This window comes from Moschus berezovskii, chromosome 9 (genome assembly GCF_049115385.1).
Source record: "Moschus berezovskii isolate FMDL1 chromosome 9, NW_MosBer_1.0, whole genome shotgun sequence".
In the NCBI taxonomy this organism is placed as follows: Eukaryota; Metazoa; Chordata; class Mammalia; order Artiodactyla; family Moschidae; genus Moschus; species Moschus berezovskii.
In genome coordinates this window covers 109,029,599-109,053,211 of record NC_142468.1, presented here as the reverse complement: position 1 = coordinate 109,053,211, position 23,613 = coordinate 109,029,599, and the positions used below count along the sequence as shown (strand labels likewise).

At 36.1% G+C, this 23,613-nt stretch overlaps 1 protein-coding gene across 2 annotated transcripts in view; it reads left to right on the top strand.

The window, feature by feature from the left end:
* YTHDC2 (YTH N6-methyladenosine RNA binding protein C2) overlaps positions 1–23,613 on the top strand; it is a 73,711-nt gene that overhangs the window by 5,965 nt on the left and 44,133 nt on the right. For both annotated transcript variants that reach the window (XM_088840139.1, XM_055435697.2), the window contains exons 3-10: positions 2,739–2,935; positions 4,253–4,452; positions 5,605–5,771; positions 9,990–10,092; positions 10,926–11,082; positions 16,125–16,232; positions 17,329–17,477; positions 19,036–19,171. In XM_088840139.1, coding sequence (XP_088696265.1) covers positions 2,739–2,935; positions 4,253–4,452; positions 5,605–5,771; positions 9,990–10,092; positions 10,926–11,082; positions 16,125–16,232; positions 17,329–17,477; positions 19,036–19,171 — 1,217 coding nt within the window. The remainder of the gene's footprint in view (positions 1–2,738; positions 2,936–4,252; positions 4,453–5,604; positions 5,772–9,989; positions 10,093–10,925; positions 11,083–16,124; positions 16,233–17,328; positions 17,478–19,035; positions 19,172–23,613) is intronic.

Below are 23,613 nucleotides of genomic sequence, written 5' to 3'. Positions count from 1 at the left end.
CTATGTCATCATTTCTTTAAAAGGAAGAAGCCATTGAAATATCAGAACTTCATTATAACTATGATTACTTTTCCCTTTGAAAGTTAGAAGTTACAATGTTCTTACCTGTACTTTTAGTCCATTTAAACTTAAATGGGGCATATGTGGCTTGCATGTTACTATATTTTTAAAACTTCTTGTGAACTTCACTTATCTAGCATCTTTTCCACATTTTGCAGGTAGTTTCTAGTTAATTTTGCTTTGTAAAGGGACTGCTAGATTTTCATGTAGTGTATTATGTTGGAATGAAATCATAGTGAGATTTCATTGTATTAATTTACCTACAACAACTGCTGTATAGAATGTTTTCATCTGCACAATAACAAAGTGAATATTTTGCCAAAATTTCACTAATTTTTGAATTATATATCAGTGCCACAGTGGTGTTGAATGGTATAGGAACAGCACTAATATTGACAAGTAGAATTTTTTACTAAAACATAAAAACTAGCAAGTTGGTATTATTTTTCTGTCCACCATCTGTGTCCAAACCGAATTTAGTAAATTTTAAATGGTAGTGGCTAAGTACTCCCATTGCTTAGTATGAGTTATTTTTATACATTGTTTTGTTGTCTTTTGCAACCCCATGGACTGTAGCCCACCAGGCTCCTCTGTCCATGGAATTTTCAAGGCAAGAATGCTGGAGGAGGTTGCCATTTTCTTCTCCAGGGTATCTTTCTGACCCAGGGATCAGAGTGGCGTCTCCTGCATCTCCTCTTTATCACTGAGCCACCAGGGAAGCTCATTCTTATACATTAATTCTATATGATTATTAGGCAATCTATGTTAGGAAAGTTTCAATCTAACCTGTTAATTTAGTTGTGAGCTTACTGAGAAAAGAGTGTATTTTCCTCAACTTTGTAATCCTGGCCTCTAACATAGTGCCTGGCATATAGTAGGTATTCAATATATGATGAATGATTGAATAAAAGAGAATTAAAAGTAAAATCTAGGAAAACTTTCCTGAGATGATTTTTGAGAAAAAACATCTTGGAACTGATAGACATATTCGAGATTTTAAAATTAATGGTTCTACTGTGTCAGAGAAGTAAATTGATTTATTTGTGATCGCATTGTTACTTGAAAGATTATTACTAGGTGAACACAGGCCTCCTGACTCTTACTTTAGTGCTCATTTCAGCACACTTCTGGCCTCCTGTAGTTAAAATTTTATGAAGTAAATGGGAGAGAAGGTGAATGAGCGACTGATGGGAAAATAACCTACTACGGAGAACATCTCTAGAGTCCAATAATTCTGATTTACCATGGAATTGACTACAGTTTCTAGATAAGGTTAAATTTTAATAAGTTCATCTTTATGTCATCATTTAAGCATCACTAAGCATTTGTTCAGGAGTAGATGATGGCATAGAAAGGTTATAAGTCAATGAGGAATTTTCAGAAATTAAAAATCTTGGTAAATTGAAGACCCCGACTTAGAAGACTTTTAGATAGCTAAAACTGTATAGGTTAATCTTCGGTTTCATGTCATTTTAGAGTGAAGGTGTTGTTGAAAAAAATTAAATCTAATGAGAATTGGAAGAATTATGCATGTACTTTTCATTGTATTTGTGGCTTTGTTGCTTATTTTTGTAAGGTGATAGTGGCATTAACAAATTGTAAAAATTTTATTATAAAGTTTTGGTTAACTTTTTTGGTATAAGAAATGATATTTTTTCCTGGCTATAATAATAGCTTTCATTTATTATATTGAGTATGTACACAGTAACAGATACTGCCCTTTATGCATTATCTTATTTAATCATGTTAATAGTTCTTTGAGGCAGGTATCATCATCATCATCATCATCATCATCATCTTAGGCTCAGAGCTATTACATAATTTGCTTGTGGTCCCACAGCTAATAAGTGGTAGAGGTAGAATTCAAATCCAAGCCCATATGCTTTCAGAGCCTGAGCTCTTTACCAGTACTACATTGTACTAGATTATAGACATGTATTATTAAATCCTTCAAGATACATCTGAGGACTTCCTTTGTGTGTGATATTGTACTTAGTACTCTTGAAGCTACAGAAGCCATCAAAGATATAATTAGGACTCGAAGAATCTAGTAACTTGAGAACAGTTATAAATCATCATTACTTTATAATCAAAAGCTGGAGTCGGAAACTTTGAAAGATTTCTTCTTATTTTTTTCCCAGTATACATCTGAAAATGCTTATCAATAATGCTGACTTTTTTTGTTCAGCCACTAAACTTGGCTTTCTTAACAGGTTTTTCATGGGAGTGTGACATTACCAGCATACTGGGAAAACACTTAGTGGGATATATTAGTCTGAATCACTGTCATAACTGGATCACCATGGCATTTTCATTATCATTTTTAGATTCTGTTGTTCAAATTGATTTTCTCCCTCTGTATATTTCCCAGCATGTATTAGATGGTGATGTTTCATCCACCATGAAGCCTGCTAAGACAAACTTTAGGGGTAAGTGAGCCTTTTTTGCTGATTAAAATTGGATTTGCAGCATTTTGAAATTTTAATTGAAAATGGTCTTGTGGCCGCTTTAGCACTCAATTCCTCTTTACTGAATTTTTTGGAGATTTTCAGCATCTTATCGCAAATCTTTTTGATCTTTTTCAATGTTTTGCTTGAGACATGTTTTCTAAGTAGCCATACATCATATGTGAACAAATTGACTTATATAGTAAATAAATGATTTTTATTAATATTCAGAAAGGGAGCAAATAGATACCTAACTGTGAAGAAGAAAGATGGATCAGAAACAGCTCATGCAATGATGACCTGTAATTTGACTCATAATACAAAACATGCTGTTAGGAGCCTAATTCAGAGATTTCCTGTCACCAATAAAGAGCGTACTGAACTTCTGCCTAAAACAGAAAGAGGAAATGTGTTTGCTGTTGAAGCTGGTATGTATTTTCTGGCGAGATTCCTTGTTTATCCTTTTATTGAATGACTATTCTTTTCCCACTTAACATTAAAAATTTTTTAACATTTTGAAACAACATTAAATAAGATTTCTCATTGTGAATAAGTTTGCTTGAAATGATTAGAATTTGTAAAAATTGTGTAATGAAATGCAGTGTTAAGGCATGTCATTAAGTTAGATAGGGTTTTTGTTTCTTTTTTTGTATGTTGCAGTAATAGCTAACCATTTACTGAGCACTTATTGTGTGCTGGACAGCATAGTAAACTTGATATAGAGCCTCATGGCAACCCTTCCAAGGTAAGAATTTACCCTATTTCACACGTGAAGAAACTGGGCTCAGAGAAGTTTAATAATTTGTTCAAGGCCGCTCAATCAGCTAGTAAACTGCAGAGCTGGGGTTTGACTCCAAGGTCTGGACTTTACTATTATATATTATGCCGCCATGATACACTGTGAGTGGAATTTTGAATTAGGGCTTCAGCTTCTGGGAAGAGATAGGATAGACTCTTCAGTATATTAACTTGCTCAGAGGTAGATAAATATATATATTTAGGTTATAAAGTGAAGTTGTAATTTTACTGTTTGGAAATATAATTTTCCTAATGAGAAGTTTGTTTCTTTTATTATCTCCAGTGACAGAGTTTCTATTGGTGAAGTAGGTTTGCAGAATGTAGAAAATGCATGGTCCTAGCTATCAAGAAGTTTTATTAATAAAATTACATTCACACAAAAATATTTTAAGTTATGTGAAGAATATAAAACACATCATGCCTTTTATATTCCTATCTGCTTAAATATAGATGTTGGCTAAAATGCACAATTAGGAGATTTGTTAAGCATTAAGGCCTTAAATTTACACGTTATTCTGTTTGATCACATAATCTTACATGCTAACTTCAAGAGGGTTTTTTTCTTTTTCATATGTGTTTTCATACTGCATGTAATAGACTTTACAAGTATAATGTGTATTGTTTCCTACTCTAAAATTTTGTTCTAATTGATAGAAACAAGTTTGAGAATCGTTTTAGGATATCAAAATTGGATTTTATTTTTAATGATATTTGTTCATTTTAAAACATCATATACTAGGAATACTTCTGAGAAATTTGCCTTCTAATTGATATCAAAATGTGTAAAATGTTCTCTAAGAATATTGTGTAGGAGTAAAGCAGCTGAGGCATTGCTTGGTAATTTTATGTTGACTGAGTAGAGAAGAAACATTTAGAAGGTATTAATTACTTATGTTTTTAACTGTATTGTTGATATAAATTTTTTTTTCTCTTATTCATTTTCAAAGAAAATCGGGAAATGAGCAAGACAAGTGGGCGTCTCAACAATGGCATACCTCAGATTCCAGTAAAAAGAGGAGAATCTGAATTTGATTCTTTCAGACAATCTCTGCCAGTGTTTGAAAAACAAGAGGAAATTGTTAAAATAATTAAAGAAAATAAAGTAGTTTTGATTGTAGGAGAAACTGGATCTGGAAAGACTACACAGGTTTGTTTCTACTTTGTTGTTTATAGAAGAAAAAATATTTTACTTCATGTGATCGTTTTGCATCACATCTATACTACATATACAAAGTAAACATAATTAGAGTTTTTCAACTAGTAGTTTGGCTGAAATGTAAAAATTCATGAAATCCAATATTTGCATAGGTATTGATAAAACAGCATCTTCTGCTCTTTTGATAAAAGTATATATTGTTTTGAAGGGCTGATTGATCATTTTTATGAAAATTAAATTTATATACTCTGACTCAGCATATATTTGTCTTTGCAAAAGTATTTGAGGATAGATGCTCACTACAGTGTTCTTTATAGCAAGCAACAACATCAAGAATAACAAACCTAAAAAAGCTGGACATTACTTTATATGTAGTCATATTTTTTAAATTATAGCACATCCATTAGATGGGATGTGCAGCTATTAAAATGGATTAGGTAGATCTGATATGTTGTTAAGTGACATCAGCAGATTACAAGCATTAAGTATAATAATGACTTTGTGTGAATAAAAACCTGTTTATATACACAAATATTTTAAGTTGTATAAACATATTTTTCCCCCAAAAGAATTTATGAGAGACTTAACAGTAGTTACTTTTGTGGAGAGGACTGTTGGTAATGGTAGGGGTTGGCAAGACTTTTACCTTATATTTTAAATCGTTTTGACCTGTTTGAATTTAATTATAGAAGAATGTTTGCAGTCCTGGTATTAGGCTATTTCTGATTTCTTTATACTTTTCACTATTTAAAAGATTCCAACAGAATTTTATTTCATTGACTTTATAGGATATTTTGGAGAGAATTGACATTTTTGCAATATTGATTATTCCTGCCCAGGAATATGTCATATTTTTTTAGAATATTCCCATCTTCTATGTTTTTCAGTAGTGTTTTACAATCTTTTTCATATAAATCTTAACTGTTTCTTTATACTTTTGTTTGTAAGTGTTTTAGTTTCTATTGTGAACAAAATCTTTCTAAATTACACTTGTTAGCTGATTATTAGCAGTTAACATGAAAGTTTTTTTTTTTATGTTTGGACATGTTACATAACTTTTTTGTTTCTAATGATTTTTCAGTTGACATGGATTTTCTGGATATACAGTTGTGTCATCTTATAGTACTTTAAAATTTGTTTCAGATTCCTCAGTTCCTTTTAGATGATTGCTTTAAAAATGGTATTCCCTGCCGTATATTCTGTACTCAACCAAGACGATTAGCAGCTATTGCTGTGGCTGAAAGAGTTGCTGCAGAGAGAAGAGAAAGGATTGGTCAAACAATTGGGTATCAGATCCGTTTAGAAAGCAGGTAAAAACAATTCACCTGTAACCTTTTATCATTCTTAGAAAAGACTAAATATTTGTATTTCACTCCTTGGAAGGAAAGTTATGACCAACCTAGATAGCATAAAAAGCAGAGACATTACTTTGTCAACCAAGGTCTGTCTAGTCAGGGCTATGGTTTTTCCAGTGGTCATGTATGGATGTGAGAGTTGGACTGTGAAGAAAGCTGAGCACCGAAGAATTCATGCTTTTGAACTGTGGTGTTGGAGAAGAATCTTGAGAGTCCCTTGGACTGCAAGGAGATCCAACCAGTCCATTCTAAAGGAGATCAGTCCTGGGTGTTCATTGGAAGGACTAATGCTAAAGCTGAAACTGCAATACTTTGGCCACCTCATGTGATGAGTTGACTCACTGGAAAAGACTCTGATGCTAGGAGGGATTGGGGGCAGGAGGAGAAGGGGACGGCTGGATGGCATCACCGACTCAATGGACATGAGTTTGAGTGAACTCCGGGAGTTGGTGATGGACAGGGAGGCCTGGCTGTGATTCATGGGGTCGCGGAGAGTCGGACACGACTGAGCGACTGAACTGAACTGAAACATAGAGAATGTGTTAGTTGAAAAATGAGGTAGTCATTTTGCTTCAAGAAAGTTTGTGAATGGAACATTGAGGTCATGTCCAAACTTATTGAGGTTCTGAGTAAATAAATAGTTTGAAAAGAAATCCTGTTTCATTGTTTCATGATAAAGTGAAGGTTGTATCACCTCTTTGAGTCTTAGTTTCCTCATCTGTATTATGTGGTTAATGAAAGCATTTAGAGCACAGGTTTGATGTGACGTTTACAGTAAGCACTCGATAAGTGCTAGTGACTGAATTATTGTTATTGATATTAGTAGTACTTAGTTGTGCCTGCTTGACAAGTAGTACCATTTATTTGCTCATAATTATTTGGGTATAATGATTCAAAAAGCTGATCTCATTTATGATATACTCTTGTCCTCAAGTTAAAAATGTTTAAGATCTTAAAAACAATCTCTTCGGACTCTTGAACAAAATAATAAAAGGCTGTTAGTAATAATATTTTTGTCATATTCAGTTCAGTTCAGTTCAGTCGCTCAGTCGTGTCCGACTCTCCGCGACCCCATGAATCACAGCACGCCAGGCCTCCCTGTCCATCACCAACTCCCGGAGTTCACTCAAACTCATGTCCACAGAGTCGGTGATGCCATCCAGCCATCTCATTCTCCGTCGTCCCCTTCTCCTCCCACCCCCAACCCTTCCCAGCATCAGAGTCTTTTCCAGTGAGTCAACTCATCAAACATAAAATATGTATTTCATATAACTTTGCTTATAAAGCATGTATACCAGTACACTAAATGTATATCAGTACACTAAATGTATATGTATACCAGTACACTACATGTATACCAGCGAACTAAAATGGACTGGAATGGGTGAATTTAATTCAGATGACCATTACATATACTACTGTGGGAAAGAATCCCTTAGAAGAAATGGAGTAGCCATCATAGTCAACAAAAGAGTCCAAAATGCAGTACTTGGATGCAATCTCAAAAATGACAGAATGATCTTTGTTCGTTTCCAAGGCAAACCATTCAGTATCACGGTAATCCAAGACTATGACCTGACCAGTAATGCTGAAGAAACTGAAGTTGAATAGTTCTATGAAGACCTACAAGACCTTCTAGAACTAACAGTCCAAAAAAATGTCCTTTACATTATAGGAGACTGGAATGCAAAAGTAGGAAGTCAAGAAACACCTGGAGTAACAGGCAGATTTGGCCTTGGAGTATGGAATGAAGCAGGGCAAAGGCTAATAGAGTTTTGCCAAGAGAACGCACTGATCACAGCAAACACCCTCTTCCAACAACACAAGAGAAGACTCTACACATGGGCATCACTAGGTGGCCAACACTGAAATCAGATTGATTATATTCTTTGCAGCCAAAGATGGAGAAGTTCAATACAGTCAGCAAAAACAAGACTGGGAGCTGATTGTGGCTCAGATCATGAACTTCTTATTGCCAAATTCAGACGTAAATTGAAGAAAGTAGGGAAAACCCTAGACCATTCAGATTGATCTAAATAAAATCACTTAGAATTATACAGTGGAAGTGATAAATAGATTTAAGGGGCTAGATCTGATAGAGTGCCTGAAGAACTATGGACAAAGGTTTGTGACATTGTACAGTAGACAGGGATCAAGACCATCCCCAAGAAAAAGAAATGCAAAAAAACAAAATGGCTGTCTGAGGAGGCCTTACAAATAGCTGTGAATAGAAGAGAAGTGAAAGGCAAAGGGGAAAAGGAAAGATATACCCATTTGAATGCAGAGTTCCAAAGAATAGCAAAGAGAGATAAGAAAACCTTTCTCAGTGATCAGTGCAAAGAATAGAGGAAAACAATAGAATGGGAAAGACTAGAGATCTCTTCAAAAAAATTAGAGATACCAAGGGAACATTTCAGGCAAAGATGAGCTCAATAAGGGACAGAAATGTTATGGACCTAACAGAAGCAGAAGATACTAAGAAGAGGTGGCAAGAATACACAGAAGAACTATACAAAAAAGATCTTCACGACCCAGATAATCACAATGGTGTGATCACTCACCTAGAGCCAGACATCCTGGAATGTGAAGTCAAGTGGGCTTTAGGAAACATCCCTCTGGACAAACCTTGTGGAAGTGATGAAATTCCACTTGAGCTATTTCAAATCCTAAAAGATGATGCTGTGAAAGTCGTGCATTCAATATGCCAGAAATTTGGAAAACTCAGCAGTGGACACAAGACTGAAAAGGTCAGTTTTCATTCCAATCAAAGAAAGGCAATGCCAAAGAATGCTCAAACTACCACACAATGCACTCATCTCACAACGCTAGTAAAGTAATGCTGAAAATTCTCCAAGCCAGGCTTCAGCAATACGTGAACCGTGAACTTCCAGATGTTCAAGCTGGATTTAGAAATGGCAGAGGAACCAGAGATCAAATTGCCAACATCTGCTGGATCATGGAAAAAGCAAGAGAGTTCAAGAACATCTATTTCTGCTTCATTGACTATGCCAAAGCCTTTGACTATGTGGATCACAATAAACTGTGGAAAATTCTGAAAGAGATGGGAATACCAGACCACCTGACCTGCCTCTTGAGAAACTTGTATGCAGGTCATTTAACAACAGACTAGTTCAAAACAGGAAAAGGAGTACGTCAAGGTTGTATATTGTCACCCTGCTTATTTAACTTACATGCAGAGTACATCATGAGGAACGCTGGGCTGGAGGAAGCACAAGCTGGAATCAAGATTGCCAGGAGAAATATCAATAACCTCAGATATGCAGATGACACCACCCTTATGGCAGAAAGCGAAGAAGAACTAAAGAACCTCTGGATGAAAGTGAAAGGGGAGAGTGAAAAAGTTGGCCAAATGCTCAACATTCAAAAAACTAAGACCACCGCATCCTGTCCTATCTCTTGGCAAATAGATGGGGGAACAGTGGAAACGGTGGCTGACTTTACTTTTTTGGGCTCCAAAATCACTGCAGATGGTGACTGCAGCCATGAAATTAAAAGATGCTTACTCCTTGGAAGGAAAGTTATGACCAACCTAGACAGCATATTAAAAAGCAGAGACATTACTTTGCCAACAAAGGTCCATTTGGTCAAGGCTGTGGTTTCCAGTAGTCATGTATGGATGTGAGAGTTGGACTCTAAAGAAAGCTGAGTGCCAAAGAATTGATGCTTTTGAACTGTGGTGTTGGAGAAGACTCTTGAGAGTCCCTGGACTGTAAGGAGATCCAACCAGTCGATTCTAAAAGAGATCAGTCTTTGGTGTTCATTGCAAGGACTGATGTTGAGGCTGAAACTCCAATACTTTGGCCACCTGATGTGAAGAGCTGAGTCATTTGCAAAAACCCTGATGCTGGGAAAGATTGAGGGCAGGAGGAGAAGGGGACGACAAATGGTTAGATGGTTGGATGGCATCACTGACTCAGTGGAGATGTATTTGAGTAAACTCTGGGATTTGGTGATGGACAGGGAAGCCTGGCATGCTGTGGTCCATGGGATCTCGAAGAGTCGGACTCAACTGAGCAACTGGACTGAACTGAACTGAACCAGTACACTGTTATGTTAGTAATATTTACTAAAATACTAAGGATACTAGCATTTTAATATGGCCATGCTTTAATTGTATAAAAGATTTGTAATTGTGCATTTTTTTTTTTAAAGGGTTTCTCCAAAGACACTTCTGACATTTTGCACCAATGGGGTACTGCTTCGTACACTGATGGCAGGAGATAGTACATTGTCAACTGTGACACATGTTATTGTGGTAAGAATATTTAAATTTAAATAGCTAATTTAAGATTTTAGAATAGGATATAAGTGAGAACCAATTCTTTTTAAAACAGGCTGTTCTAATCAAGTTACTTTTTATTTTCCTTAATTATTAGTAATAAGTATTTATATTAAATAAAGATATTCTTGCCATCAGTTTTCATGAGTGAAAATAGATAACTTTGTAAAAAGTGCTTTTTATATATAAAAATGATACGTGTATTTCAGGAGTCTCCAGAATAGTGAAAGTTTTCTTTTTTCTCTGTGCCTAGTCATCTATTTTCTCTTCCATATCTTAGGAGAATACTTAAAGTCATTTAACTTCCTGGTTATGCTGCTAAATTAACTAGTTGCTGATGAAATAAGCAGATGAATTAGCACCTTATTAAAGAATTCTTAGCTTTTATCCAGTTTGTGTCAGAAAACTTACATTAAGTTTTATAAGCTTGTGATAAGCACCTTTTGGAAAGTTATTAGTTCTCTGCATTCAAACCACAATATGCACCTGGTCCTGATGCTAACAGAAGCATATTTAAATAGATTTTATATGTATTAAAAGTATATTAAATTAGACTGTACTAATTCAGAATTTGTTTATTTGTTTTAGTTACTGTAGTTTTACATTCTGTGGGAAAAAGGGCAATATGTTAACAACAGAAGATTGTTAATATCTGAGTATTTCTAAATTGTCTGTAAAACAGAATTTTCACTGATTGACTGTTTCCGCATTTAACTTGATTTAGTGTGAAACTCAGCAGCTCCATAGTTTTAAAGACGTCACTTATTTTATATTTTAACTGTTCCATGGTTTGTTTTTGTTTACTGCAGGATGAAGTACATGAAAGGGATCGATTTAGTGATTTTTTACTTACAAAGTTAAGAGATTTACTGCAGAAGCACCCAACTTTGAAACTAATTCTTTCTAGTGCTGCCTTAGATGTAAATCTTTTTGTAAGATATTTTGGGAGCTGTCCAGTGATATATAGTAAGTAAAATCGTTAGATTTCTTCTAGGATTTTACAAAAGAATTCTTTTTTGGTTTGATTTTATTTATTGAAATAGAAATATTAAGGAATATTCTGATATATAGGGCATCCTTTTCTGTTTTCTCTGAGATGTGCTTAATCAGTCATATCTATATATTTTCATCCTCTCCTTTTTCACTCTTTGGTATTGTGTAGTGAGCCAGTTTTCTAAACTTAAAAGGGGATATGTTTTAATTTTGTATTCCTCTTTAAATTCTCTCTTACAACTTCACCTTTATTGCTAGACTCTTTCACAGAGTAGTCATATTCCCATGTTTACTTCCCATGTACTTCTGAATATGCTGCCACTGAACTTTTGTCCTTATCCTTTAATCATACCTGAATTTTCCACCAATGTTTAAAAAAATTATTAATTTTCTTCTCAAAAATTGAAAAAGTTGTGTTTACCTCAGTGTTTTTACCTCAGTTCAAACATGTAAGATGTAGTTCATTATATTGAACAGCTGCTTTTATATTTCCTGATATGAATGTACCATGATTTATTTAACCATTTCTTAATTTTTAAACATTCACATTTGTCCTGGATCCTTCCTTCTGCCAACTATAAACTTTGTTGTTATGAACATCCTTATACATATATTCTCATATATATATATATTTATATATATATCAGTTCAGTTCAGTTCAGTCGCTCAGTCGTGTCCGACTCTCCGCGACCCCATGAATCACAGCACGCCAGGCCTCCCTGTCCATCACCAACTCCCGGAGTACACTCAAACTCATGTCCACAGAGTCGGTGATGCCATCCAGCCATCTCATTCTCCGTCGTCCCCTTCTCCTCCCGCCCCCAACCTTTCCCAGCATCAGAGTCTTTTCCAGTGAGTCAACTCGTCTCATGAGGTGGCCAAAGTATTGGAGTTTCAGCTTTAGCATCAGTCCCTCCAATGAACATCCAGGATTGATCTCCTTTAGAATGGACTGGTTGGATCTCCTTGCAGTATAAGGGACTCTCAAGAGTCTTCTCCAACACCACAGTTCAAAAGCATCGATTCTTCGGCGATCAGCTTTCTTCACAGTCCAACTCTCACATCCATACATGACCACGGGAAAAACCATTGCCTTGACTAGACGGACCTTGGTCGGCAAAGTAATGTCTCTGCTTTTTAATATACTATCAAGGTTGGTCATAACTTTCCTTCCAAGGAGCAAGCGTCTTTTAATTTCATGGCTGCAATCAGCATCTGCAGTGATTTTGGAGCCCAAAAAAACAAAGTCTGACACTGTTTCCACTGTTTTTCCATCTATTTCCCATGAAGTGATGGGACCAGATGCCATGATCTTTGTTTTCTGAATGTTGAGCTTCAAGCCAACCTTTTCACTCTCCTCTTTCACTTTCATCAAGAGGCTTTTGAGTTCCTCTTCACTTTCTGCCATAAGGGTAGTGTCATCTGCATATCTGAGGTTATTGATATTTCTCCCAGCAATCTTGATTCCAGCTTGTGCTATAGCTGCTCTTATTTGAGAATAGATTCTTAAAAGTGAAATTGTTGAGTAAAAAAGAATGTCTATTTTTAATTTTAACAATAATATGGTTTTGCCATTTTACTTTTCCAAAAGGCTGAAATGATTCACATTTCTGAAGTTTATGGGGCTATTCATTTATGCGTTCTTAACAGTATTGTTTTGAAACTGATTTAATTACCAAGCCTGTTATTCCAATCTTATATAAAAATCTTACTTAAAATTGCCATAGTATTTCTTATAATCATTCCCCCTTTTTTTGTGAAATGCTCATATCCCCATCATCTGTTTGCCAGCACTGCTTCCTAAGTCTCATTCTGTATTATAGCTTATACTTTCATGGTCTCCTCTGTGGGCTTATTTTGCATGGTGCTTAAATATTGGTATTTTTGAGGATTATTCTCATGATCCATTCTTTCTTTCTCTTCCTCTCTTCTTTTCCCTTCCCTTCCCCTTCTTTCCCTTCCCTTTTTGACTTCTTTGCTTTTTCTCTTTTCTGCTCTATTCTGCTCTCTACTTGATACTGGGAATGCAGTTTGTTTCCCTAGAAGATCTCGTTCTTGCCCTTGGCTTCTACTTCCTCTTATATGGATGACTCCTGAATCTTTATTTCCCAATTCAACCTGTTCTCCAGAGCTTTGGACTTAGGAAGTTTATAAGCAGTTCACATCTAGTATTCCCTAACTGAATACTAATCCTTTCTAAAATATATACAAGCAACTCCTTCAGCTCAATTCCAGAAAAGTAAATGACCCAATCAAAAATGGGCCAAGGAACTAAACAGACAGTTCTCCAAAGAAGATATACAGATGGCTAACAAACACATGAAAAGATGCTCAACATCACTCATCAGAGAAATGCAAATCAAAACCACAATGAGGTAACATCTCACGCTGGTCAGAATGGCTGCTATCCAAAAGTCTACAAGCAATAAATGCTGGAGAGGGTGTGGAGAAAAGGGAACCCCCTTACACTGTTGGTGGGAATTCAAACTAGTACAGCCACTATGGAGAACAGTGTGGAGATTCCTTAAAAAACTGGAGATAGAACTGCCATACGACTCAGCAGTCCCACTGCTGGGCATACACACTGAGGAAACCAGAATTGAAAGAGACACATGTACCCCAATGTTCATCGCAGCACTGTTTATAATAGCAAGGACATGGAAGCAACCTAGATTTCCATCTGCAGACGAATGGATAAGAAAGCCATGGTACATATACACAGTGGAATATTACTCAGCCATTAAAAAGAATCCGTTTGAATCAGTTCTAATGAGGTGGATGAAACTGGAGCCTATTATACAGAGTGAAGTAAGCCAGAGAGAAAAATACAAATACAGTGTACTAACGCATATATATGGAATTTAGAAAGATGGTAATGATGACCCTATATGCGAGACAGCAAGAGACACAGATGTAAAGAACAGTCTTTTGGACTCTGTGGGAGAAGGCGAGGGTGGGATGATCTGAGAGAATAGCATTGAAACATGTATATTATCATATGTGAAACAGATTGCCAGTCCAGGTTCGATGCATGAGGCAGGGTGCTCAGTGCTGGTGCACTGGGATGACCCTGAGGGATGGGATGGGGAGGGAGGTGGGATGGGGGTTCAAGATGGGGAACACATGTACACCCGGGGCGGATTCATGTCAATGTATGGCAAACACCACTACAGTATTGTAAAGTGGTTAACCTCGAACTTAAATAAATAAATTAAAAAAAATAAAAATAAAAGAAGAATATATTAAAAAATAAATTAAAAAATCTGCTTCTTTTGTGTTGCCTGTTTTAGTTAATCATACCATTGACCAAATCACCTAAGTCACAACCTGTAGGACTTTTGTTCATAAGACCAACCTAGACAGCATATTAAAAAGCAGAGACATTACTTTGCCAACAAAGGTCTGTCTAGTCAAGGCTATGGCTTTTCTAGTAGTCATGTATGGATGTGAGAGTTGGATTATAAAGAAAGCTGAGCACTGAAGAATTGATGCTTCTCCACTGAAGAGTTGGAGAAGACTCTTGAGAGTCCCTTGGACAGGAAGGAAATCCAGCCAGTGCATCCTAAAGGAAATCAGTCCTGAATGTTTATTGGAAGGACTGATGCTGAAGCTGCAACTCCAATACTTTTGCCGTCTGATGTGAAGAATTAACTCTTTGGAAAAGACCCTGATGCTGGGAAAGATTAGAACCAGTAGGAAAAGGGGACGACAGAGGATGAGATGGTTGGATGGCATCACCAATTCGATGGACATGAGTTTGAGCAAGCTCCGGGAGTTGGTGATTGACAGGGAAGCCTGGCATGCTGCAGTCCATGGCATCGTAAAGAGTCATACACGACTGAGCAACGGAACTGAAGGCACATAAAATTTATGCATCTGCTAATGGAAGCTCATTTTGGCAACTAACATTTGACATGTATAAAACCAAACCTCAACTCCCATAAGCCAACTTGTTTTTCTTTAGCTTTCCTTGTCAACCTCAGAGAATGACATCTTCCTCTATCCAGTTTTTTAAGCTAGACTTTTAAGAGCTTTGGTTGACACTTCCTTATCATTCCTCCATATTTAATCTAATGCTGAGTTCTGTGGATTTTGCTTCCTGTCTATCTGGAGTTTGTCTGTCTCCTTCCATTTTTACTGTCACCAGTCTTATTCAGGGAATTATCCTCTTCAGCCTGAACAATTGTAATTGCCCCCACCTGGTCTCTTCCATCTACTCTGCTCTCTTTTAAATCCATTCCCCAGGTTTCAGCCAGAGTGTTTGTTTTCTGAAGTGGAATTTTGATGATTTAAACACTCTCATGAGCTTAAAACTTTGACTCAGAATAAAGACCTAAACCCTTAATAAGACCTGTTTCTTCGCCCTCATCTTGAACTATAGCCCCCTCTCCACACCACTCCTCACATCATGTTCCAAATAACTTGGCTTTTTAGTTCCTTGAGAACATCATACTCCTTCACACCATAGGGCCTTTGTGCATACTGTTTTGTGTTTTTGCTTTTTCTTCGTATTGCATTCTTTCCTCTCTGTGTAGCTTAATTATTTTATTTACCTTCTTCTCTTGGTTCTCATTTTTCTCAGTGAAGATGTTTTTCTTGTCTCATTCAAGTTCTCCTATTGTGTACTGTCATGGTATCTTGTACTTCTCTCTAATAGGACTTTTCACAACTTTATGTTTACATTGTCGTTCTGAATTACTGGATTAAGGTCTGACTCTCCTGCTAGATTGCAATCTTTAAGCTTCAGGAAAACAGGAGGAACTCTGTTTCTACTTGCTATTTATATTCCTAGTACCTAGTATAATGCCAAACACACAAGTGAATAGCAAACACTGGAAAAAACATGCAAATAAACAGTTGTCTATCAGAGTTATATTTAAAGGGCAATATGAGGATTACTTGATCTATGGAATTGCCTTTGGATTAATACTCAGATTTATTAATTTGAGAATCTCATGTTTTTATGCAAATTACCTCTAAAATGCAAGTTGACTGTTTAAAATACTATTACTTAGTACAGGGAAGACCATTTGAAGTAAAAGAAATGTTTTTGGAAGACATTTTAAGAACTACTGGATATACAAACAAAGAAATGTTAAAATACAAAAAGGAAAAACAACGAGGTAAGCTCTTTATCAAACAAATAGAAAATTACTATTGATACTGACTTTTTAGAGTACTCCAGTCTTATACTGTGCAGTTACAAGGATACTTGAAAGTATTTCTCTCTGTGTATAGTTGTAGAATATTATATTAGACTACTGTCCCAAATGGACCTTTTATATTGTGGTTTATGTCCAAAAGTTATAATCTATGAAGAGGAATTGAAAGGGAATGCCAGAGCTGGATAGGCTGAGTGTCTGCATCCACAGATTCAGCCACTGTTTTTAAGGCGGGAGAAGATGATATGTTGGCTGTCCCCCAGCATATGTTACAGAGTGGGAGCGAGAGGCAAGTGAGGAAGTGTAAAGAGTTGTATGTGAGTGATGAAAGGCTCATTTTTGTTATAATTGTCAAGTTCTTCAAATCTTGATATTGTTATGAATTGCATCTGAATTTTGAATGTAGCATGACCTGTCTATTAATACATCTCTTATGATTTATGCTATATGTCCACTTTTGAATTAAGGTTAAGTTCCTTCTGGTTACCTCTAACTACATTATTCATGATGGAAGACTTGACTTCAAGTTTTGATTCCTTTTTTTAGTTAGTATAACTTTGGACAAATAATCTTAAATTCTTTGGATTCTTTGCTTGAAAAAAGCAATTAACAATGCCTGTTTCACAGTGCAATGTTGAATCACTAATCTGTACATTATAAAATTTCTGGCTCTGATTATGACTTGTATCTCAGGCAACTAGCATGGTGGTAGAAGTTCAGTAAATGATTTCCTTCAAAGTGCTGTATGGATATTAGTCATTGGTTTAAACAGTATTTGTTACATGGATAAAATATTGTTCATTAAATTATGTACTTATATAGAAGTAAACTTCTTACCAGTAGATGAATAGATGAAGTTTTTTAAAGCAGTTTCATGTCTCCTTTTGGTTCAACATACCATGTTTTATTGAGTGTTTTTAATTGATTAACTTTTTAAAAAGTAACTTTAAAATAAGGCCAACTTTTAGGTATTTTCAAATTCACTTAATTTTTTTAAAGAAATGTATTTCATAAAACAAAGAATGTATCTACTTATTTTCTTTGGTAATTAATTTAGAGGAAAAACAACAAACCACACTTACAGAATGGTACTCAGCTCAAGAGAATACTTTCAAGCCTCAATCTCAGAGACAGAGAGCTATCCCAAATGTGACTGAAGAGTATGATTTATTGGATGATGGTGGTGATGCTGTCTTCAGTCAGCTGGTAAGACCTCAGTGGTTTTACACTGATAGTTTGAGTGAAAATTGTGTACTTTAAACAATATTTTATGAGATTATAATTTTTATTGCATTATTAAAGCATAATTCCCTTACTTTATCTTAGACTACAACACATTTTTCAGAATAACTTTCTATAAATTCTTTGTTTCAACTAATGCAACATCTTTTATTGTTTCATTCTGAGTTAAAATTATTTTAATATTTTCTATAAATTGTTTCGAGAAAATAGTTATAGTTATTATGTATATACATTATTATTGCTTGATATTTTATCATGTCAAAAATTTAAGGACCTATGATCTAAGCAATGTAAGATTAGCTAAGTTAGGAAAAAATTGAGAAAGGGCTATTGGTATTAAGGCAAGTATAATCAAGACCAGTGTTTCCACCACAAAGCTATATGACTGTAAAGTCAGTTACCCATCATAGACCTCAGTTTCATCTTCTTTTCTCCCTTTTATTTTGCCACAAAATCTTACTACAAAATCTTTTTTGTAAACATCCTGCCTGCTCATCTCTCACTTTCCACCTCTCTCCCCTAAGTGGGGCTTCTGCTACTTTGGGTTACATGGAGTCTATTTGAAAACAAACTAATTAATTTCCTAGGTTCCTTCTGGTCTTTGATTGTGGTTTAGAATTCTTAAGGACTTCCCTAGTGGTTCAGATGGTAAAGAATCTGCCGGCAGTGTGGGAGACCTGGATTCGATCCCTGGGTTGGGAAGATCCCCTGGAGGAGGGCGTGACAACTCACTCTAGTATTCTTGCCTGGAGAATCCCCATGGACAGAGGATCCTCACAGGTTGCAAGAGTCGGACACAACTGAGTGACTTGCAGTCAGAGTTCTTAAAAAGGCATTGATGATTAGAGCAATGGCTGGGACTGTGTACTTTTTAGAAAAGGAATTAAACTGTATTGAGCATGAGAATCCAAATATGCTTGGCAGTTTTCTCCCATTGTTTAAAGTTCTAATGCAGCCAAATGAACTATTCTTGTAAAGAATGTATACTTTTAAAGAATGTTTAAAAATTGTTATTGAATGTTGGGACCATCCATTTGGTTCAGTGAATAGTGTTTTGATCCTGTAAATTAGTGATTCTTAAGCCTGGCTACATATTAGCATCTCCCGAGGAACATTTAAAGTCCTGTGGAATCTGGCCTCCATCAGAGATTCTGATGTACTTGCTCTGAGGTGGGACTTGGCTTCAGTGTTGACAAGCTCCAGGTGACGTTTCCTCTGTGGTACAGTTGGGAGAGAAGACCACTGATCTGCAGGTATATTTAGCAACATTGTGTCAGAAGCACAGTTAATATTGTGACTGGATCATACTGCTTTGTTGACAAGCTCATTCTCAGATAAAAGGTGAATATGAAAACAAGATACAGTATTGGGAATGATAATGTTTATGATGAAATGACAAACTTTTATGTCAAATCCTTTGATATAACACTGTATGACTAATAGTTCTTATGGTCATTATGGCCATCTTGTGTTCTTTGACAGCAAAGGTTAAGTAATTTATAATATTTGCTTCTTTTTGAAGACAGAAAAAGATGTGAATTGCCTTGAACCATGGTTAATAAAGGAAATGGATGCTTGTCTTTCTGACATATGGCTGCATAAAGATGTTGATGCCTTTGCTCAGGTCTTTCACCTTATTTTAACTGAAAATGTTAGTGGTAAGTGTAAATTATTTCAGTTTTTTAAATTACTCTTGCAGTTATTTATTATGATAGAGATATAGTTTAATTCATAAAATTCGAGATTCACTTTTTGTTCATGACCAATAATTTGTTCTTTTGCAGTACTTATTTCAAATGTACAAGTGAGGATTTTTCTTATTAGCATAGTAGAATAGATATTGTACAATAGAATAGTATTGTATTAAATCAAGGATTCTTAACCTAATGTCTCCAGAACAGTTTTATGGGGTCTGTGAATATATGATAGTTACATGCAAAAGTGTTTTTATATGTATAAGATTTGTGATATAAATATACTCACCCCCAAATCACTCCTCTTCCTCCTTGAAAATCCAAATATCTTGGATTTTCAAAGAGATTTATGATTTCAAAACAGGGAAAAATGTTAATATCTTTTGCTCTAGATTATTCATTCAATAAGTGAAAAATTTTAGTATTACCTTTAGTTATTTAGGCTCAAGTTTTGAATCACATGTACCTGCATTATATCGTGTGACATATTTTCACTAATGATTTATTCTGATTTCATTAGTTGATTATAGTGGATATTAATAATCAGAGGTGAGTTTTAGAACCCTAAAGGCTTTTAGGCAAAAGGTAGAATGATGGTAATGGAAGGTCAGTACTGAAAGGGACTTAGGTCAAATAGTTTATCCCCTCACTTGAACTTCTCCGCATTATTATAATTGACCACTCCCTTTTTGAAACATGTTCTTCAGTTTACTTTTTATATTCCATACTTGATTTATTTTCTTCTCATCTCCCTGACTGGTAGGTCTTGGTTTCCTTGGCAGGATTTTTTTCTTTTTCTTGACCTCCAAATATGGAATGTCCCGACCCTCAATCCTTAAACTACTCTTTACGCTTACTCCTGAGTTGAATCTCATCTAGTCATAGATTTAAATATTTATTTAAAATGACTCCTAACTTTATGTTGTCTCCAATCCTGAGCTCTCCACTCACTTCAATATACCTCACTGCTTGACATCTCCAGTTGGAAGTCTGTTCAGTTCAGTTCAGTCACTCAGTCATGTCCGACTCTTTGCAACCCCAAGAATCATAGCATGCCAAGCCTCCCTGTCTATCACCAACTCCCGGAGTTCACTCAAACTCATGTCCATCGAGTCAGTGATGCCATCCAGCCATCTCATTCTCTGTTGTCCCCTTCTCCTTCTGCCCCCAATCCCTCCCAGCATCAGAGTCTTTTCCAGTGAGTCAACTTGTCTCATGAGGTGGCCAAAGTATTGGAGTTTCAGCTTTAGCATCAGTCCTTCCAGTGAACACCCAGGACTGATCTTTCGAATGGACTGGTTGGATCTCCTTGCAGACTAAGGGACTCTCAAGAGTCTTCTCCAACACCACAGTTCAAAAGCATCAATTCTTTGGCGCTCAGCTTTCTTCACAGTCCAACTCTCACATCCATACATGACCACGGGAAAAACCATAGCCTTGACTAGACAGACCTTTGTTGGCAAAGTAATGTCTCTGCTTTTTAATATGCTATCTAGTTTGGTCATAACTTTCCTTCCAAGGAGTAGGGGAATAAAAATAGTTTTACGCCAAACAACATGATTTTCTGTCTCCTCACTTTTCACTTTCACACACTGGAGAAGGAAATGGCAACCCACTCCAGTGTTCTTGCTTGGAGAATCCCAGGGATGGGGGAGCCTGGTGGGCTTCCGTCTATGGGGTCACACAGAGTCGGACATGACTGAAGTGACTTAGCAGCAGCAGCAGCAACCTCTCTCTCAACCTGCTATTTCGTGAATGTTCCTCTAGTGAGCGTTATCAGTTTTAGACCCCATTAAAAATGCAAGTACCTGGCCATCCCAGGCACACTGAATCTAACCTTAGGGTACTACCATTCACCTTGTTGCTAAGGTAACAAAATATAAAATCATCCTTGACTTTGCTCTCATACCTCACATGTAATCCATTAGCAAATCTTGTTAGTTTTACCTTATAAATAAATCCTGAATCTCACCATATTTTACTGCCTGTACTGCTGCCATCCTAGCCCAAGCTGAAATTTTTTTTCCTGGACTGTTACACTGACCTATTAATAGCTTCTGTTCTTACATTACTTATAGTCTGTTCTCCAGAGAACAATTGGATTGATCCTTCCTAAAAGGAAATTGGATCATGCCACTTCTCTTCTCTCAATCCTCTGATGGCTTTCAATTACACTTTGAATAAAAATCAAAGTCTTTTCCCCTGATTTAGTCTCTGATAGTCTTTTTAAATCTCATTTTCTACTGTTTGCCTTGTTCACTGTAATTTAGCCACTCTTATCTTCTTGCTCTTCATATATGCTGTCTCATTCCCATCTTTGGGCCTTTGTTTTTGTTGTTTTTTATGCTTGAAATGATCTAATATAGTCCAATGCCTACTTCATTTAAATTTCTATCCATAAGTTAGGAAATTTGAATTCTGGAACACATTGCTTTAAAACATTTATGAAACATTTTAAAGTATTTTTGTATTATCTTTGACCCTCTTTTTAGCTATTTCTTTTGTGACTACTAGGCTATTACTTTGATAATGGTCATCTCTCCTTTATAGTTTTATTGGACATTTTCCAGAGCCCAGTATTCTAATGTCTTAAGCCAGGTGTAGTGAACTAAAATGTTAGCGTATCGCTATGAACAGTAGTTTACTTTCCATATTTTTATTTCTCTTCTAAAATCTCAATGCTTAATTTTAAGGCACCAGAAGTTGAAAATACTTCATGTGATCCAGGAAACCTTTGGCTTCATAGATTTCTTTTTAATTGTATCAATTTTCCTGTGTGATCTTGTGTAGCCAGGTAGTAATTAGCTGGTTTAGTAGGACTAGGCATTCTATAGAATACTGGATGCTAGTCATTTATTGCTGCGTATGAAATGATTCCCAAACTTACCAACCTAAGACATTTATTATTTTACATAGTTATTGAGAGTCAAGAATCTGGGAGTGGCTTAACTGAGTGGTTCTGACTCCTAGTCACTTGTAGACTGATAGTTAAGCTGTTGGCAGGGATTGAAGTCATCTGAAAGTTTACTGAGACTGAGGATCTGCTTATAAGATGGCTCACTCTCATGGCTGTTGGTCAGAGAACTCAATTTGTCTCTGCTGTTGGCAGAAGGCCTCTGTTCTTTGCCATCTGGACCATCCATAGGATTGCCTTGTTCTCAGAATGTGACAGCCGGCTTCTCCCAGAGTGTGTGATTCAAAAGGGGAAAAGGAAAAGCAAGCAAGAAATTGTAGGTACCTTTCATGTCCTAGTCTCCAAAGTTGCACACCATTTTTTCCACTTTATTCTGTTTGCTAGAATGAGTCACTTAGTCCAGCTCACACTCAAGGAGAGGGGAATTAGGCTACACCCCTTGAAGGAAAGAGTATTAGTGAATTTTTGGTTGTTTTCAAACTCTAACACTTATCTATACCCCTAATTGAATATTCCATTGAAGTAGTAATTCTCATATAGTGAACATAAATCATAATCTTTGCAGACCTTTTTAATAATGCATGTGCTTTCCCACCTGAGACTACTGAATCTGAATCTAGAAGTAAGGCATATAGCTATCTGTGCTTTCAGAAATAAAAAGCCTGAGGTAATTCTAAGTCCCCCTGTCTACCTTAAGAACCATTGGTTTATATTAATATTTGATACCATGTTTTAGAGGGGGACATGACTGAGCGACTGAACTGAACTGAACTGAACCTCATGTGACGAGTTGACTCACTGGAAAAGACTCTGATGCTTTGGGGAGGGATTGGGGGTGGGAGGAGACGGGGACGACAGAGAATGAGATGGCTGGATGGCATCACCGACTCGATGGACATGAGTTTGAGTGAACTCTGGGAGTTGGTGATGGACAGGGAGGCCTGGCGTGCTGTGATTCATGGGATCGCAAAGAGTCGGACATGACTGAGCGACTAAACTGAACTGAACTGAACTGAACCTGTTTTACTATAGAGGGTTTTTCTCAGTAGTGATTTCTTTCTGAAATTACCAATTTTGTACTTTATGAACATTAGTTCTAAGTAATTATATTGCATTGCTTGAAATATATTTTAAGATGAAATTTAAATTCAATAAAAGTTTATTTTTTTTTCTCATTGAGGGGTTTTATGGGAAGTAAACTTTCTGCCAGTGTTACTCTCTTTAAGCCTCTTATAATAAGACCCTGAAATTGATGGGGGAATAAACACAAAATGAAAGGATGTCAAAAAATCATTTAAAGTTTTTCATTTGCCCTTTTAAACTTTCACTACTAGATTCTGATGACAAATTTTTAATTATATCTTGTCATTTGATTAAGGCAGAATCTAGATTTAAGAAGGTTACTTAAGAGTTCAACAAAGTTAGTAGCTTTCCTTTCTGCTTTGATTAACAGTATCTTTCCTTCTCCTGCCTTCCAACTTGTGGTACTTAT